The sequence below is a fragment of the Charadrius vociferus genome, unplaced genomic scaffold, assembly GCF_000708025.1.
Source record: "Charadrius vociferus isolate BGI_N301 unplaced genomic scaffold, ASM70802v2 scaffold477, whole genome shotgun sequence".
NCBI lineage: Eukaryota > Metazoa > Chordata > Aves > Charadriiformes > Charadriidae > Charadrius > Charadrius vociferus.
The window spans coordinates 80,525-98,567 of NW_009649449.1; the positions used below are offsets into that span (position 1 = coordinate 80,525).

The following is an 18,043-nucleotide window of genomic DNA, read 5'->3' on the forward strand; positions in this document are numbered from 1 at the left end:
AGAGTTTGGTTGATTCCATTTGAAATTCAGAGCGCAGCTTTCTCAAGTGCTATTGTTTGGGTAGGATAATGCATTCTTGAGAAGCAGACAGAACAGCAAAGCGTTACATATTTCTGTCTTCCACATGTGTGCTCCAGGCATCTTTCATCCAAATCAGTACCTACTGCTGAATGGAAGCTATGAAAATCAGGGATTTTTCTGCTTGTTAATACTGACAGTAAACAATAGATTTATTTCAGCTTTTCTGAAACCTCTAGCTTGGTCTGTATGTACAACACAACTCTGGTTACAAAACTGGCATTATGGTATTTGTCTCCATTCTAATAAATTTGCTCCCTATGTGTGACCTGGCCTAAGGGATAGAGATGTTTGTTTTTTAAATAACCAGTAAGAGTTTTTCAGGTGAAGGGTAAGCAGATGGAAATGTGACAGAGGATGGAAAATTCTGGTAGGAGAAGAAAAAATAGGAAGAAAGAGTTACAAGGGTAAGCGTTGATATCAAGTCATTGATCTCAAATGCCCAGTAATGAATTAGGACACTTTCTTTTGTGACAGCAGCTCTGTAGTGGTGTAAATGTCTGCTCTTGCCTGGTTTGTCCTATTGGTGAAAATGGTTTACCTTTTGTCATTAACGAGCACCATTATACCACAGGTCAGCATGCTGATTTGGGGTATAAAAATGCTTATATTTGCAATGCTACAGAAACCCTATTCTCTTCAGGGATGTGCTACTGATCTAACAATTAAAGGTAAATAGGAAAGAGGTGAAGTCTGGCTTACCGTGCCACACCAGTGTTTTTCCGTCATCATGGGCAGCTGGTTCTTTGTATTGCTTGAAACATCTTCCACTTCAAAGTGATTACAGTTTGTTTCACTGAAGAAGTATGGCATGCTAAAACACACGCAACTTGATCTAGAAAAGAAGATACAGGTTTTCAGTCAGTACAAAGTGGTAGTTGACATCAGTCACAAAACAAACCAGAACAAAATGAAATTTCAAGCAACCACAGAATTGTACAATAATTAAGGTTGGAAGAGGGTCTCCAGAGACTGTCTAATCCAACCCCGCTGACATGTCTGAACCTATCACTGTCTGTATAGATCAGACGCTGTTACTGCTGACATGCCATTAAGTGTTAGAATAATTCATTTAACATTTTCCTTCTGAAAACACCTTTTTGATGAACTTCCAAGGCAATGGGAAAGCAAACAGCTGCTACAGATAATATGCAACTCAGTCGGAATTTTTTTTAACCAAGCTGTTTACATAGCCTGCATCCAAGGTCCATCTAAACTGTTTTATTTTCAGGCACTTGTGCATATAAAAATTTATCCCACAATTACACAAGTTTTCCGTTTGTTTCAGAATAGCACTACATTTTAAGTCACATGTCCCAGAGATAAAAAATAACATATAAAATGGCTTGCAAAGCAGACCCTGCAGCATACAGCTAACTGGCATCATGCTCGGAGTCCTCGTTGCTGTGTTGGCCCTGGCAGCTGCAGGTACGTACCCAATTTCAGCATTAGTATCAAAGGAAAAATGAATAAAAATCTAACCGCGGCTTTCCTTTTTTAGGGAAATTAGACATTCTGCAACAAAGCAGAAAGTGATACAGCACAGGCAGTTAATTAAACAGTTTTCTCAAAACAGTAACAAGGTGCTGTGCTGTTCTGTTCTTACTACAGGGGTTCGATTAGCATTCAGGACATTCAAAGTTATTTTACTTAGCTTGAATACACTGAAATAGAGTTAATCCCCAACAAATTGTTGCATTGGCTAAGAGCTGCATCTCAGCTGACACGTGAGAATTTGGCTAAGCGAACTTGATTTGATTATCTGTAAGAAAAATGAAACTGTTCAAAAAGGCTTTGTTTAACATTGGTCAGTTTTGACCGGTAGCTGTATCCCCACTTGTATCACATTAAATCACAGCCTGTATTTGTACCTTTCAATGTTCTGTACAACCACAGTCTGTATTTTAAAAAAACCCTCTCTTACAGACTTTCTTTTAAGCGTTCTACTTTTAAAACATGCATCCTATTTTGTTTGCCTTCTAGCCTTTGGCTGCGGGGTTCCTGCCTACCCCCCTGTGGTGTCTAAAGTTGTCGGAGGGGAAGACGCAAGACCTTACAGCTGGCCCTGGCAGGTTAGTCGCTTTGTGCTTTCCCTGGAACAATTCGGGTTGCACCACCCTCACACAACACGGCTGAACAAAACCAGGTCTTGTATTTCATCTGATGCATCTTGCCTGTCTGTCTTAGGGTTTCGCTATTACATTCTGATTAATCCCAAAGTTTCCAGTCTTTTTCCGAAAGCTCTGGATGTGCCACCTCTTGCTGGTTACGCAGGCTTTCGTGTTCTTTCAGTACTCTTAGGGACCATCCCATATTTAAGCAAGATGAGTGAAATTCCATGGAGCATACAATGCCTGCTGGAGCATGGTTGTACATGGAGTTAAAAAATACATTTCTGAAGCAAATGAAATGCTCTATTTGGGCCAGGCTTAGTCAGAGCTTTGGAAGAAACAACATTAAAAAAATCAAGCTTTTGGACGATGGGGAAGGAGGGAAACCTATTCTATGTCCAGGAATGGGAAACTTGTTGCTTAAAAGCCTCCCACCATCTTGCAGCAGCAAGTTGTGTTCTGGGTGCAGAAAGAAAAGTGCAACAATGGAAAAAATCAGTAAGCAAAAATCCGAGCCTTACTTGATCTGTTGATCCTAGGCCTCCCTTCAATACAGTTCAAATGGCAAATGGTATCACACCTGCGGAGGAACCCTCATTGCAACCAACTGGGTGATGACAGCTGCACACTGCATCAGGTAAGTAGTGGCGTTACAGTCTGTACCCAGGAACCAGTGCATGACTAGAGACAGATGAAGCAAAACCGTATTAATGCCAGTTCTCCCTTTCCCAATTAAGAGGTCTGAGTTTCACATCATATCTTTTGATTATAACTAAGAGGTCAGAAGAAGAATGACACCTTTTCATTTCCTTAAAATAAAAGTAGAGGGTGAAAACCCCCTGAATTATATACTTCATTTTCTGTAAATAACTACAAACATCATTGTGCTTTCAAGTTGCTATTAAAATTCAGCTGTTGCCTGTTTCTATAATATATGTGGCAGTGAGATCCACACGTTAATTGTCCACTCCATGAAGAAATAATCACAAATGCTTTGAATGTACCAGTTATTTTCCGTAAGCTCTTCATATTATGGCGCAGTATAACAAAGAAATGATCAGGTACAGCTATGCCCTTTCATCATCAAAACTGTTTCCACAAAGACGTTTTGGTTTGGTAGTGTATTTCCTTGAATGCGTACGTGCAGTTCTTGGTTATTGTAACACTAAGTTGTAAAAAATGTCATAATATGAAATAAGAAGGATTGGCTGAATGTCATTATTATAAATCCTACGTATTGTACCTATCACACAGCTGTTTATCAGTGAAGCTGTTTATCGCTGTCAAAAAGCAGTCCAAATTATTTACTTCCTTGAAGAATATGAGCTGAATCCTGCAAAGATTGGAGGCATCTGGTGTGTGTTAATGAAGCCTTCAGCAGGAGTTGACAGGACGGCTTGGAGATGAAACGATGATTAAGCCTAGCTTTGTCCTTAGCAAATCAGTCAGCCGTTGGCTCAGCTCCAGACGAATCACATATGTGATGTGAGATTAGAGTCTTAAGGATGTTCTCATTGAATATCTCAGGTGGCAAAGATGCCGATGCCTAAGCAGCAAGCCAGCAGCTGCATAACTGTTACTCCTTTTCTTGCCCAGTTCTTCCCGGAACTATCAAGTAGTTCTTGGAAAATACAATCTAGCAGCCGCGGAAGAAGGATCAGTTGCGCTTCCTCCAGAAAAGATCATTGTTAACGAGAACTGGAATCCACAAAATGTTGCAAATGGGTAAGCTGGTGGCAAGTATTTTTTCAGTTATTAGATGCAGGGCAAAAATCAAACTGCCTGAATCCCACCCATCTCGAGCTGCGGCAGCTAAATGCGTAAATGTTTAGAGCCAACTGTTACAGCCTACAGCGGTACTTCTAAATGTTTGCTCATAGATAAGATTCAAGTCTCCAGTTTGTACCTTTCCCGCTCAAGAGAAGATAAAGAACTGATAAAGAACGTTCAATATTAATTCCTTATTGATTAATTGTGTTTTCAGATGCCATTTTGCGTGTATGCTTGGGTGGAAAGCTGTTCTATGCGATGGTTTCTTTTGTACTGTGGAAGGGAATTAACTTACACAATGCTCTTTGAAGCCCTCCTACAAATGGCATAAACACAGAGTATTATTGATCGATGGTATTAATATCTTTCTTGCTGAAGGACTCCTACGTCCTGGTGCAGGCTAAGGGCATTAGCAAAGAAATCCCCTCAGTTTCCAGGTCCTTGAGGTTAGTCCTAACACATGCTTGGTTTTGGTGAAAAGAATGTGTAGAAGGTAATTTCCAGAAAGCTGCCAGCGGGAAAGTGGACAGTTCTGCAGGGAACAGTTTTCCAGTCCATGGAGTTCCCCATTGCTTTGAGGGTGGAGGAATGTTTACTGCTTATGTACTGGCTTCCTTGCTCCCCTGCATCTCTTTTGAACAGGCCAAGTGCTGTATAACTGTGAAGTATTCATGCTATTGTGCCTTCATCTATTTGCAAACCTCTTCACCCCTTCCCTTTCTCTTCCTCACTCTCAAATGTGTGCGTATGACCACAGGTACGACATTGCTTTGATCAAGCTCGCTGAACACGTCACCTTAAGTAACCACATTAAGCTGGCCTGCCTCCCCACTGCGCAAAGCATCCTGTCATCCAACACTGCCTGCTACGTGACGGGATGGGGAAGACTGCAGAGTAAGTACTTGGGACATTTGCAAAACTGTGGAACAAAATCTTTCAGTACTGGCTTCTCCTTTGGGATTGACTGGAAAAAGACTGCTGATGGTGCTCAAGATCCCCTCAACCTCAGTGTAGTGAGAGTTCATCAGGCCCCGCTTCATTCACACAGTATGATTTTTCCCTGCCTTTGCTTTATTTTGCTTGTAATGGGGCTAGTAATGCACTAGAGGGCCCTGTACTAAGCTTTTAGAAGCTATTATAACACAAATGTTAACAGTGTGCAGGCTGGTGAATTTGCTAATGCTAACATACCCCGCTGGATAACTGAAAAGACACATAAGGGAAGAGATGCAAAGTGAAGAAAATCTCAGAGACTTCAGCAGAAGTGTCAGCTCGGCTCAAAGGCAACTCCCACAGTGATAAAGTAAATTGCAAACTCCTGAACAAAGGAGTTTATTTCTCCAACGATGAGACATTTTTAAACAGAACACAAATTAGTAATAAGTTAAGGCTTTATATATATGTGTGTGTGTGTATATATAAAAGAATGGAGCTAAGGAATCGATTATACAGCTTCTCCTTTAATATAGCCCCTGTGGAGTTTCTTACCTGGAGGGACAGTACCCAGATCCTGGGAGAAACTTAACGATGCAGTTTTGTTCTTTCTTCAGCACCAGCTGGTACCATGACTCCTTTGTTTCTATTCCCTCCCAGCAAACGGACCCCTTCCAGACGACCTGCAGCAAGGCCTTTTGCTGGTGGTGGATTACGCAACTTGTTCCAAGCCTAGCTGGTGGGGAAGCACCGTGAAACCCACCATGGTTTGTGCTGGTGGGGATGGAATCACCTCCAGTTGTAATGTGAGTCCAGAGAACACCGCTCTTAGGGCTTGGTTTCAGACACAAACAAGCCTGATGGGAAGAAAAGCTTAAAAAAACCCAAGGACAAGCTATTCAAACTATGACCGCTATTAATTGTGTTCCCCCTTCCTTCCAGGGGGACTCTGGTGGCCCACTGAACTGCCAAGGTGCTGATGGCCGGTGGGAAGTGCACGGTATCGTCAGCTTTGGCTCTTCTCTTGGCTGCAACTATTATCACAAGCCTTCTGTCTTCACCCGGGTGTCTGCTTACAATAACTGGATCCAGTGGGTAAGGTTCTAGCTACTGCTGCTAGAGAATGCAGACACTTGGCGATTTCTGAGGTTCCCTCTGATGGAGATTTCTGCCACCTACAGAAATAGGGATAGGGAGCTCTATCACTTTTGATTCAAATGCTACTTTACATACAAGTAACCTCTGTAGATAAGCCCTTACCGGTGCAAAAGTAAAAATAAAGTATCCTCCCCTTAGTTACCCAAATCCCTTTTAAGTAAGTCTCGATGTTTAGGAATGCATTCTCTCTTTATACTAGAGCTATATGTAGAGTCATAAAGATTTTACTGGTATGACTTCCGAAGCGATCATTCAAATTTGTCCTTGCACACAGCACAGGGAGTTGGAATAGATGATCTTTAAGGTCCCTTCCAACCTAAACCCTTCTATGATTCTATGATTTGTATTCATCAATAACACTGATTGTTGCAATTGCATTCTAGAAGGCAGCGCTTGCTGCTCAAGTCTGGAACATCAATTTTTTTTTAGTTTAATATACTCTTTAATCTGAAAAGAGAGTGAGAAGCAAACATCTTATTTCAGTTATTTAAATCTTGCATCTTGGATACAACATTTACTATTCACAAATTCCTGGGTCTCATGATCTGATTTTTCACTTGTTTTACATTTTTGTAGGTTATGGCAACCAACTAATCCAACGAGAACTGGCGGATAGATGCAAAGAAGGAAAACAGTTTGAAAAAAGTCATAATCATGACACCTTCGATCACAAAGAGCTGGGAAACTATACTTTTAACAACACAAGTATTATACCTAACCATACTGCAATAAACACTATTTTTTGCAACATGAAAGAAAAAATTGTGTCCCTGTCACTTCTTCCCGTGTATTGTCAGGACCAGAGCCTGTATTTAGTGATAATGCTGGAGACCTTTTACAGCCTTTCCCCTGCCTTGGGCTGGAGCTTACCACCCTCACCTGGGGAAGACGCGAGCCTGCTGCGCAGAGGTTGGGAACAGGAAGGGTTAGCGAGCACAGGAACAGCTCCGGGGGGGTAAGGGGTGAGACAGCGAGGCACCGGCAGGGCTGAAGGCAGCAGGCAGCTGATGGGACCCCTGAGTCTGTGAGCGGGACTCACCGGAACGCGCAGCGGCGATGCCCAGAGGGAAAGCAGCACGGGCTGGTCCATGCAGGTGAGTGTGACAGCGCTGCAAAATGCTTTTACAGAGAGGTTTTTAGCACCCTGTGATCTTGGGACTTAGCAAGGGGAAGGGTAAAATCTAGCAGCGAGTGCGTCTCTGCAGACCCATCTTCACACCCCTGTTGCTCTTTTTTAAAGCATTCAGATGCCAAGTGAAGACCTCTGGACTGTCACTGTTTGCTGACACACAGATACAAATGGGGATTTTTTGCAAAGCACAACCAGAATCACCACCTTTTAGCCTGATACTAAATTAAAGCCCCTCTTTATATTTCTTTCATTGTAATAAAAGATAAGCAGTATAAAATCAAGGCGGATTTTTGTTGTGTTTTTCTTCTTGCCCCTGGCACGTATTTTGGTGGATTCAAAAGTAAAACGATTGATTAAAAACGGAGGACAAGTGACTCAAAGGTAAGCAGTAGATAGCGTAAGGAAAAGATTGGAAGTTCATTGTCACAACAGAAATTCATCTGGGTTCAGAGATAAATTTTTCTAGGCTTGTGGTTCCTTTCAGTCAGACATTTTGCAGTTGTTACCTTTGGATTGAAAATATATATATTATTAAACATAGATTGTATTAAATAAATAAGAGAAAACATGACTGTTTATCATCTTTGGGGGCTGTGCTTTTATTACTTCTACTTTACAACCATTGACCACCATTCTGCCGTGAAGAGCCCAGCAGGAACTTGTTCTGCCTAATATCAGCCTCTACTGAGAAATAGCAGGCTTTACTGGGTTTTCATTTATCTTATTAAAAATGTAATTTCACCTATCTGAAAGAGTAGGGGATCCGAGGAGGGCTTTTTTCAATCACTTCTACTATGCAGAGATAGAAAAACAGACTGAGCTGAATGGACTGATCAGCACCCCAGTCCCCTGGTTCTTTATCAGTGGAAATAAGGGTTGCCCAGTTGTTCAGGAGTCGCCAGCTTCAGTGTAACATCCTGAGTTGTTTTCATGAGTATTATTAATGATAAGATTGTAAATGATTGATTAATAGTTCCGAAAATGAAAATCGTTGGAGGTTACTTTGCTGCGTGGAACACGGATGTCTATGTTTAGCATGAAAGAGGAGGACAGAAAAGGTAATCATGAAGTTCAAACAGTTAAAATTGGGTATGTATATGCTTCTATAAAAACTGAAACAAAACTGAAATGTGATCAATTTTCCTTTTGAAATATTTAGACAATATTGTGGAAACATCTGAACTCATTTGAACATATCAAGGCAAATTATTCATCATACGGCAATTCCTATTAAGAACGAATTCTAAAAGTTCTAAAAAAATTCAACAGTTCCAGTTTGTGATCACTGAAATAAGTAACCCATCTTTTCAAGGACTTCTTTAAGGATCTGCATAGGAGTACCCAGAGAATAAGACCTACAGCAAATGATTTTATCAGTCCTAATACTCACAGAAAAACTGAATGATTTCATTCATCTGTTTTCGCAGCTCTGAGTGTGTCATGGAAACAGTCTCTTTACTACACCTTTTCTTTTAAAATAAGATGTCAGGTGGAACAAAATATAATAAAATAGGTCTTTCAATAACATTTAGCTAATGTATGTTCCCTGTACGTTGTTTCAGAATGCATGTGAATTGTTAAACATCACTACTAGCTCCAGTTACGTTTTCAGGAGCTGCAAGAAACAGCCCCCCAGGGATCAGACACCCCCACTTTTTTTTTTTTATTCTTTTTTTTTTTTTTTCCCCAGATGTTCTCTCCCTTCCAATACTGGTGGTAGAAAAACAGTTCAAAGGATTTTGACAGCGTGCATGGTCTCCTTCTGCAGCCTCCTTGGAGCCATTTCTTTCGATCTGAGCAACAGCTTGGAAATATGGAGAAACACAGGGAAAGCCCTTCAGGAACTCAGGTCCTGTGAAAACCTTTGGGCTGTTCGCCTCCTCTATCTCCTGCAGGAAGAAAGGCACAGCTGGCTGCTCCCACCAGCAAACAGGAGAAATAGATCATTTCATGCTCAGCTATTGGGGAATTTAAACTCCCTCTGTAAGGCAAGTGAAGCAGAACTGTACTGTGAGAATTGCCAGTGCAAGAAGGAGAAAATTTCCATCTGTAGATTTTACATCATTAACATGAGAGAAAAAATAAACAGCACAAGGGATACTGAAGCCAGCCAGGTGCTCTCCAGAGCGATCTCTGAACTGCTGGAGCGTTTTAATAGTCCCCATGAAGACCTCACAGCTATGAGATACAATCCTGACTGGGCAGACATAGTAGCTTTTAAACTTACCCTTCGAATAAGAGAAGACATGCTGAAAGCTCATTTAATGCCAGCATCTACAAGCTTTCAAACAACATTGCATCAATTTTTTGCCATTCTGAACTATGCTATCTTCTCATCAGAGAGTGTACATAAGTGCTGGATGGATAACGTCAATCTATCACTTCATTTCACCCACTATGAAGGAATCTCTTTTTTCATCCCATTCCTGGGCTCAGATGAATTTGTGTCCATTGAAGCCGTGGCAAAGGGACTGAGTTATGTACAGAGCTGCCTACTGCAGAAGGGACAGGAAAAGCTTATCAAGAAATCTAAGGAAATCCTGTCCACAATGAGCCTTAAAATCAGTCTGATAGTGATAGCCTGCCTCATTTACCCCATAATCCTGGTGTCCTTCAAGCAAATGACAGATTGGATACACAATTATGCCAGGAACATCAAGGAAAAGACAGAAGACTTGAAAAGGGAGAGGCGGCTAGCTGAGGACCTCTTACACCAGATGCTGCCAAAATCTGTGGCCAAGCAGTTAAGGAAATGCCAAAAAGTTGAGGCAGAAAACTATGATCAGGTTAGCAAATGGAAAGGATGCTGTCACCAAGGATAGAAAAGTATTCACCTAAAAAAGCACCTACCTTGCCTCCGTTTTGAGGAACCTCAACCCATAGTTGAGTGTGGATGGGAATCCAGATAGTCACCATGGGCTTTGTAAAGAGCTGTGCAATGTGCCATGAAGCACTTAGGCTGATGGGGAAGGAAGAAGACCTGAAATTTCCAGAAGGGTAGCTTTAGATGTCAAAGATCCTGTGTTGGCAAGTTGTCTTCTTGGGTTTAAGAGCCTACTCATGAATGCCAGACAGCATCGTTAGATCATGAGTACACAGGAGCAAGAACTGAGTTTCCTCCTTGTAAAATGGGAAGAATCACAAAAAACCAACATAGGACAAATCCTGTCTGTACTTGTCAGTATTAAACATAACTGAAAGGAGAGCGTGGGACTTAGAGAAGGATAAGAGGGACGGATGATCTCGTAGCCTCAAGTGTGGAACTGTAACGAAGCCTGTCGACACAAAAACACGGGCAGAGTTTGGCCAGGCACCCGTTTCTTTGCAGCTCTGCGGCAGAGCATGCACGCTGCTGTCGATGCTGAGCACAGCAGCTGTGCTGCATAGCCCACTGCCAAAATCCTCATGCTACAGTAATTGCAATTCTATTCACTCTTTTTCCCCTGAACGCCCTGTTACTGTCAGCTGTGAAACACAATAATAAATGTTTGTATCTAATTTGTAGGTGTCATTATCGAAACAGCAACCTGTAATTGCACAATTAATTATAATTCACAATAGTCAAGACATCAAAAGTAGCTGAACCAAGGCAGGGAGTGAAAAGGTGACTCTTCTGGATTAATTGTTATTACGAAAGACAAATAAAAGAACAATTTCAGTTTAAACACTGAGAAAGTTCACGCAGCACAGAGAAGAAACACTTAATTATTTGCCAACAGCTATAACACACATAGCACAGAGAAGAAACAATTATTTGCCAACAGCTATAACACACATTTCCCTTTGTGAATTCAGATATGGTTGCTGTTGCTCTTTCTTTTATATATCTGATGTTTTTAAAAAGTTAATTTGTCTGTAAATTACTTGATGATAACAAAGATAGACATCACTTGAAGAGAAACACAATCCAGTTAGTATTTCCGAATTCAACAAGAGCAGAGACAGCGGTTTTGATACCTAGTTTTGATCTCTACCACAGTTTAAATTGCTTTAAAAGAAAAATCAGGCCCTACTTCTACAAGAATTCTGTTGATCAGCGCTCACAAGATTCAAAGCACTTGACTTTCAGTCTCCCACCTAGCACAAGGTATTCAGAGAAGTGCAGATGATAAACTTTGGAGATAAACATAATTTTATCTGTCAAATTAACAGAGAACAATTTAGAGCCAGATCTTGTTAATTTAGAATTGTATTTATTCAGCTCCTCAACACTGGTTCTATGTGCAGCCTGTGCCTTAGGCTGTTCTGCTCAGAATTTCACAAATCCCCAAACTCTTCAAAGGCTCTGCCGCTGTTGCCTGGAGACCTTAGCTTCACACTTTCCTTCTCCCTGTGATAGGTGACTATCTTTTTCTCGGACATCGTGGGGTTCACAAGCATTGCTGCCTCCTGTACTCCCTTGCAAGTTGTCGAGATGCTCAACAATCTGTACGTCTGCTTTGACAGCAGGATTGAGTCTTATGATGTTTATAAGGTGAGTACAAACCTGCAGGCAAGGAATCTGGACGTTACTGAAATCTTTCTTGCTTTGTTCCCTAGTGAATATCAAACACACCGGGCCAGCTGGCCAAAAGCCGTGAAATCCAAGACCCACCATCGCACAGGGACTACACCGCAGCTTGGCAAGTGGTGGACAGCTGAGATATATTTTATTCTGGTCTCCTTTTGAAAGAAAACCTTGGTGCCTGCCATTCAGTGACACGTGCCCTTTCCCATCAGGTGGAAACCATTGGTGATGCCTACATGGTAGCGAGCGGCCTTCCAGAGAGGAATGGCACCAAACACGCTGACGAGATTGCCAAAATGTCTCTGGATCTGGTGGCGGCAGTTCGTCAGGTTGTGATCCCTCATATGCCAATGGGCAGACTGCAGCTGCGGGCTGGGATACACACAGGTACGCGGGCTGAGGTGGAGGCACAAGAAAAAGAGAATAGGACACAGTCTAATTATGTGAGGAGAGAAATTCTGCATTTCTGTACAAGCCATTGACTCTCCGCAGGACCCCAGGCTGAGTATTTGTCCCAGTTCCAGTAGTAACAGTGGGGTGAAATGTCTTTTGCTCGCATCAGTGTGGAAAAGGCTGTGAAACAATTTAGTACTGGCAAAGTGCATCCTCCCTTGATATCAGCACCAATTAGCTACAGCTAATCAAATTGTGACTTCTCTCCTTCAGTAAATACAGTGCAGCCAGGCCCTAGCTGCACTGAGTATTCCCAGTTGCCATTGCCCTCTCAGGATCCAGAGCGACTGGCAAAGGTGTCTTCATTTGGTACCTCCCTGCACTTTTTCCACTCGTTTCTTATTGGGGTGTCTCTGCCTTGCATTTCCTCAGGACCCTGCGTGGCTGGAGTTGTGGGGTACAAAATGCCTCGTTATTGCCTATTTGGGGACACTGTAAACACAGCCTCCCGCATGGAGTCCACCAGCTTGCGTAAGTGACTCGGGCACAATCTCTGCGTTCCTTACGTGCCAGTCAGGCTCACACCTGCACTCTAGGTCTCGTAAGTATTGCAGTGAAAGGAAAACCCCTAACACCTCCTCACATTGGGCAGGGCCAAGTGTGAAATAAGGTTCGTACGGAAGGAGAATTCTCTGCAGTATATCCCAGGCTAAAAGACTAATTACCATAGATCAAAAGAACCAGCACATGCAGGACCCGCAGTCCCAGCTATCCCTGTACATACACTGGTTATCAAATAAGCAGGAGAAACTCTTGTGTATTCACGTGGTGAAGTAGAGTAACATCCCTTCTGCCATTTCTGGAAAGCGATTGGAGGTAAGAGGAGAAAGAGAGTGACAAAAGCCAAATAGCACAAAGTAAGCTGAGTTTGATTTTAAGGACTTTAACACAAAGGTATTAGGTAGAAACACCATGGCTACATAGAAGAGGGCAGTGCATGTTTTCTTGGTCCAGCCTTTTATGCTGCCTTTGTTACCAGTATCGCCTGGTTTTACTGCTGTACAATGCTGTTGTGCGGAGATATCCAGAGCAGCACTGCAGAGTCATGTCTGTGGGTCTGGTAACCTGCTGAAATGCTGCTATGTTTTAGCTGACATCTGTGTGTTGTGTCACAGAGTCCCCAACCAATGTTTAAGGCATCTTCCCCTTCTTTGTGCTGACATTTTCCAAAGAAAAGGTGGAAACACTGGGCTGACAAATGCAGGAGGGCTGGTGTGTCGTCTCTAGGAATAGGGGAATCGTTCATTTCTAATGGTCTGTTCCGAATCCTAGCACAGAAGATCCACATCAGTTCTGCTACGTATGATGCTCTTCTCACAGATGATGCTTATGAAATTGAACTGAGAGGAGAAATTGAAGTCAAGGTAACAGCTTTCCTGTAACTTTGCAACAGTAAAGGAGTTTAATGAGATAGGAAGGAGATATGATAGATGTGGCCATTGCTCTTCTGTGAATTGCAAGTCAATTTTTAACCACGGCCCCAAGGTTCTTTTGCTCACTCAGCTGGAAGTGGCTATAGATTACTGCTCCTAATTGACGCAGAAGTATTACTCTGTGCTTTGAAATACAGCTGCTATGTCTGCACCTGCACGGAACCACAGGAATATGGGTGAAAGTGTCAGGATTCAGTTACAAAGACACATGGGTGTAAGGCTGATTTTAAACCCTTAGCAATACTACCAGTGAGCACCAAGGCCTTTTTCTGAACTGAAAGAATTATTAGCACCCAAACTGCAGATAAATTACAATTCTTTACCTGAACATCAGCCACTTATGAGAGAGGGAAGAGAAGCCCCGGCCATAGTGATTCTCTGCTCTACCTCATATCCCATGAAAATAGCTGCTTACTGCTCTCTCTCTTTTCTTTGGTCCAGGGCAAAGGGAAAATGAAAACCTACTGGCTGCTTGGCAACAAGAACTACAGTGTCCAAAATGACAGCCTGGTGTGTCACTGGAATCCAGCAATCTCCAAGAAAAAGAAGATGGAAAGTAGCCAGGGATGTGTCCAACAAGTAAGGAGGTGAACATTTAGCAGGGTGAGACTTCCTAGATAACGCGCTGTTCACTAAGGGCTGAGACATGTAGAACTTGGATCTTTGTCCTGCAAGCAGAGGGCTCCGCTATGTACAAACCTGTACTCCTCTCTCAATAGTGTAGTGCCGGCGCTGTGGGAGCAGCAGCAGCTGAGCAGAGCCCTGCAATGCCCTGGGATAAGCAGAGCCCCGACAGTGACACTCAAGGGAGTTCCAGACCTGCCTGGACCCCTGAGAGTGCCACCCATGGTGCGAGCCAGAAGCAGAGGAATGGCTTTCATCAAAGCTCTCACCACAGCCTCCAGGAGAACCTCACGTCATTGCGCTCGCCTGCTTTGGGGGAAGGTGACAAAGGTGCCAGTTTAGAACACAGGGCACAACTTGGAAACCACGCTATTAAAGCAATATGGAAAAATGAGTTTCTCCCAGGTTTTGTAGATGAGATGTGACAGGATAAGAAATTACTAGACTGCTCCAGGCACACACGTTTCTTTTAAATAATATTCTCTTTTTGCTCTTCGCCATAATTCACATTTTTAACTAGTATGTTTACTTGAGAACCTAAAACACCAACATAAATTTAGAAAGGTGTCTCTAAACAAGGTGAAGCTACAGAAGTGCAGGTGGAGCTCCATCAGGAGCATGAGTGGTAGATAAGAGAAGTACAGCAATATGACTCCTTTCACTCCAGTAAAGCTATTCCAGACTCATATTTGTAGGTGACACAGAATCTAGCCCTCGACATACAGACATAGTGAGGACACTTTTGGAACCTGAGACAGCTTATTTCAAGCCAGCCTGTACATCCTTCCAGTAACCTATCGCTTGCAAGGCACATATAACTGTAGATAGTAGAAGAGGGAGTAGTAAGATCCTGCTAGAGAAGAGAAGGGGTTAATTACTCTTTTTGATCATTGTTTCAAAGATACAAATTATGTGGGAACAACATTAAATTACTTCTATTAAGTCTCTGAAGCACTTTGTCTTTCCAGCTCTTCTCCACAACAGAGGAATCTCCTCTCCACACATGTATATTTTCCCCTTATCCAGCCACCAAGGGGGCTGATGGTGAGACAAAGATGTAGTCTAGCTGTATGGAAGACATCAGAAGGACAAGCTGTTTCTCCCATCAAATGGTAATTTACTTTTCTTGTTGGAGGAAAAGACACCTCTGCAGTGATGAGCAGAGCATAGTAAATTCCTCTTCTACATATGACTCAGAGAAATCAAAGCAAACTGAATTACTTCCTGTCATTGACAATTAGTAACTCTACACAGAGTTCAATTAATTTGTAAGTGGGCTGCACATAACCTTAACCCTATACTGCTAGCTTCCTTCTTTGAGCAATTCCATAATGAGGGAACCATTCTGACGGGAACAGAAGCACAAGTTGGGGGGAGAGGGTTTGGTCTGTAGAGCATTACTACTGCATAAGAGAAAGATCTTAGTAGACTGAAGTTCGAGGCTGAAATACTCACGATAAATCTAATACGTATGTTTCTACATGATAAAGAATGAACCACAGAACTAACTCTAGCACTAGTGTCTTATGAATCCAGATCAGGTGGTGTTCTAAAAATATATTCACCAGTTCAAGCAAGAATTATTTCAAGCAAATTCAGTGGTTCAACTCATGCAGGATTTTGCTTCAATGGCCACTCCGGTCTCACAACTTATAAATACCTAACAAGATATTTTGCTTACCTCAAGCACAACCTCCCTTCCCACCTCCCCAAATCTCAGAACTTGTCTACACGGAATACCTACATTGGTGCAAATACAACTTCATTTCTGTTAGAAGATATCTGCAAGCATGCGGTTAAGATGTTCCCATTCAGGTAGCTTGTAAGTTGCTCCAATACTTTCCCACCAAAGAAAACAAATGAAAATCATATTACAGCAAGCTGCATCACAGAAAGCCATGAAGAATACAAATCAAACCCTTCAAAAAGATAATTCTTTTAAAAGTCAGTCTCTTGAATCCAAGGGGATGGTGGTGTGTTGGGTTTTGGGTTTTTTTTTTAAACGCTTGATGATGGTATTACTGGAGACGTGTGGAAGCTGCACAGGCGTGCTAACACAGTGTTAAACAAACACGCAATCACATGTACTCAAAACCACATATATAAATCTAGGTGTTGCCCAGTACTGACACTGAGAAGCTGAGATCCTTTCATCTGGTTCCTGTCAGCATCAGTAAGTGGGATCAAATGGGGGAGGGGGTGCGGAGAGAGGAAAAAAAAAAAAAATAAAAAGAAAAGAGAGGACAGATAAATGTTGTTGAAGAGCCATGACTTTCAAGTCAAAGAAAAATGCCTCAGGTGCACATATCCCTTCACAAGCAGGCATGAAAGAAACACCACCGGGGAGAGGGAGAGGGACAGCTGGGTACCGCAGGGCAGCTCAGAGCCACAGGAGCCCCGTGCTGTCTCTATTTGTTATGAAAATCCTGGGTCAAGATCAGAGGCAAAGTTATTTGCATGGAAAATTGAGCCTGTTCTGATCTTCATCTCTTCAGAGGCTTCAGTGTGGATTTTTAATTGAGAAAATAGTAGAAAATGGCCCTGTGTGCTTGATGATAGACGGCAATTAGTGTTTATTAACGAAACATGCTTTGGTTCAACTCTGAACAGTCCCTCTCCAGAGACGAAGGAGGAAGTGATGAGCTGCTTTCTATGCATGTAGTTGATGCTTTGATATGGAGGCTTGGTTTCCAAAGATTTTTAGATTGTCTGTGCCTAACATATAACAAGCCTTGGAGTGGATGAAGGTTGAGGCTGTACTGGTTTGGCTGGCCTAACTCTGAGACTGACTGCTGGTAAGATGAAACATTTTTCTAGACCGAAAACTTGGGTCTGGATCAGACTAACACCAAGTCTCAAGTTTACGCTATGATGGGGTAGTGGATTTCAACCTAGTCAAAAGCACAGAGATACACCTTCGACTAGACAAATCCCACAGGGATAAAAGCAGTTTCCATTTCTGAGTTTGACATACAAAGTCAGTCTCTCCATATCCTTCCCTGAGTATCACTCAAAGGTTCCCCTCATTTCCATGAAGATCATACAGATTATTTCAGCCATCCTGCACTACTCATACTGCTGAGTTACATGGCTTGCAGAGTCCGGAAAATAAGCTGTCCTGGTCCTCTGAGCAGATCTAGGAGCAAGAATCTCTGCTTCCCCCTCAGCCAGCTTGTTCACATCCGAATTCTCTCAAGGCCAGAGCAGGGCGGTACAATAATCAGCATTTTCCCAGACTGAACGCCAGGTGTCAGCACAGGCCTGCCTGAGAAATGGTGCATTCACAGGCCTTTAAGCATCCTTTCGGGCTGCCAAGAGAAGACTGGACTCTAGTCCCACACTCACTTTGTCACAAGCAGTGAAAGGAGAAGAAGGGAATGTCACTGAGTTGTCACAGCATTTTCCTCTCGAGATGCAGAAGGACAGAGAAGCAAGAAAGGCAAAACAAGTCTTTTGAGACGAGTCATTAAATGGGAACATGCCCTTGAAACCAGACAGCAGGTAAAAAGGGAGGAGGATTAATAAGATGAAATAGAAAAGAGCACATATCCTGGAGTATTGGTCAGCTTCTAGCTGGTCCTGATTCCCAAACCCACTCTGGCAATGATTGTTCCCTACTCTCACATATTCCAGGACAGCTGGGATGACCACTATGGCCCAGATGCAGAAATGGAAGCCAAAAAAAAAAAAAGCTAATAAATAAATAAATATCAAAGCTGAGCACTAGACTCTGCTAACAACTTGTTCAATGACCTCCAGTAAGTTACCTAACCTGCAGGCTCTGCACTGCTTTTCAGGGTGTTAAGAAGTTTGTTATTAAAGATATGCCAAATGAGAGGGGGGG

The 18,043-nt window shown here is 42.5% G+C and overlaps 1 protein-coding gene across 1 annotated transcript in view; it reads left to right on the forward strand.

Moving 5' to 3' along the window:
* The first annotated feature begins 1,463 nt into the window (after positions 1-1,463).
* LOC104290525 overlaps positions 1,464-18,043 on the forward strand; it is an 18,659-nt gene continuing 2,079 nt past the window's right edge. Inside the window, exons 1-14 of the mRNA XM_009889637.1 lie at positions 1,464-1,506; positions 2,062-2,150; positions 2,729-2,826; positions 3,786-3,914; positions 4,717-4,853; positions 5,553-5,698; positions 5,835-5,987; positions 9,078-9,968; positions 11,522-11,656; positions 11,902-12,076; positions 12,515-12,613; positions 13,415-13,506; positions 14,017-14,154; positions 14,295-14,424. Coding sequence (XP_009887939.1) covers positions 1,464-1,506; positions 2,062-2,150; positions 2,729-2,826; positions 3,786-3,914; positions 4,717-4,853; positions 5,553-5,698; positions 5,835-5,987; positions 9,078-9,968; positions 11,522-11,656; positions 11,902-12,076; positions 12,515-12,613; positions 13,415-13,506; positions 14,017-14,154; positions 14,295-14,424 — 2,455 coding nt within the window. The remainder of the gene's footprint in view (positions 1,507-2,061; positions 2,151-2,728; positions 2,827-3,785; positions 3,915-4,716; positions 4,854-5,552; positions 5,699-5,834; positions 5,988-9,077; positions 9,969-11,521; positions 11,657-11,901; positions 12,077-12,514; positions 12,614-13,414; positions 13,507-14,016; positions 14,155-14,294; positions 14,425-18,043) is intronic.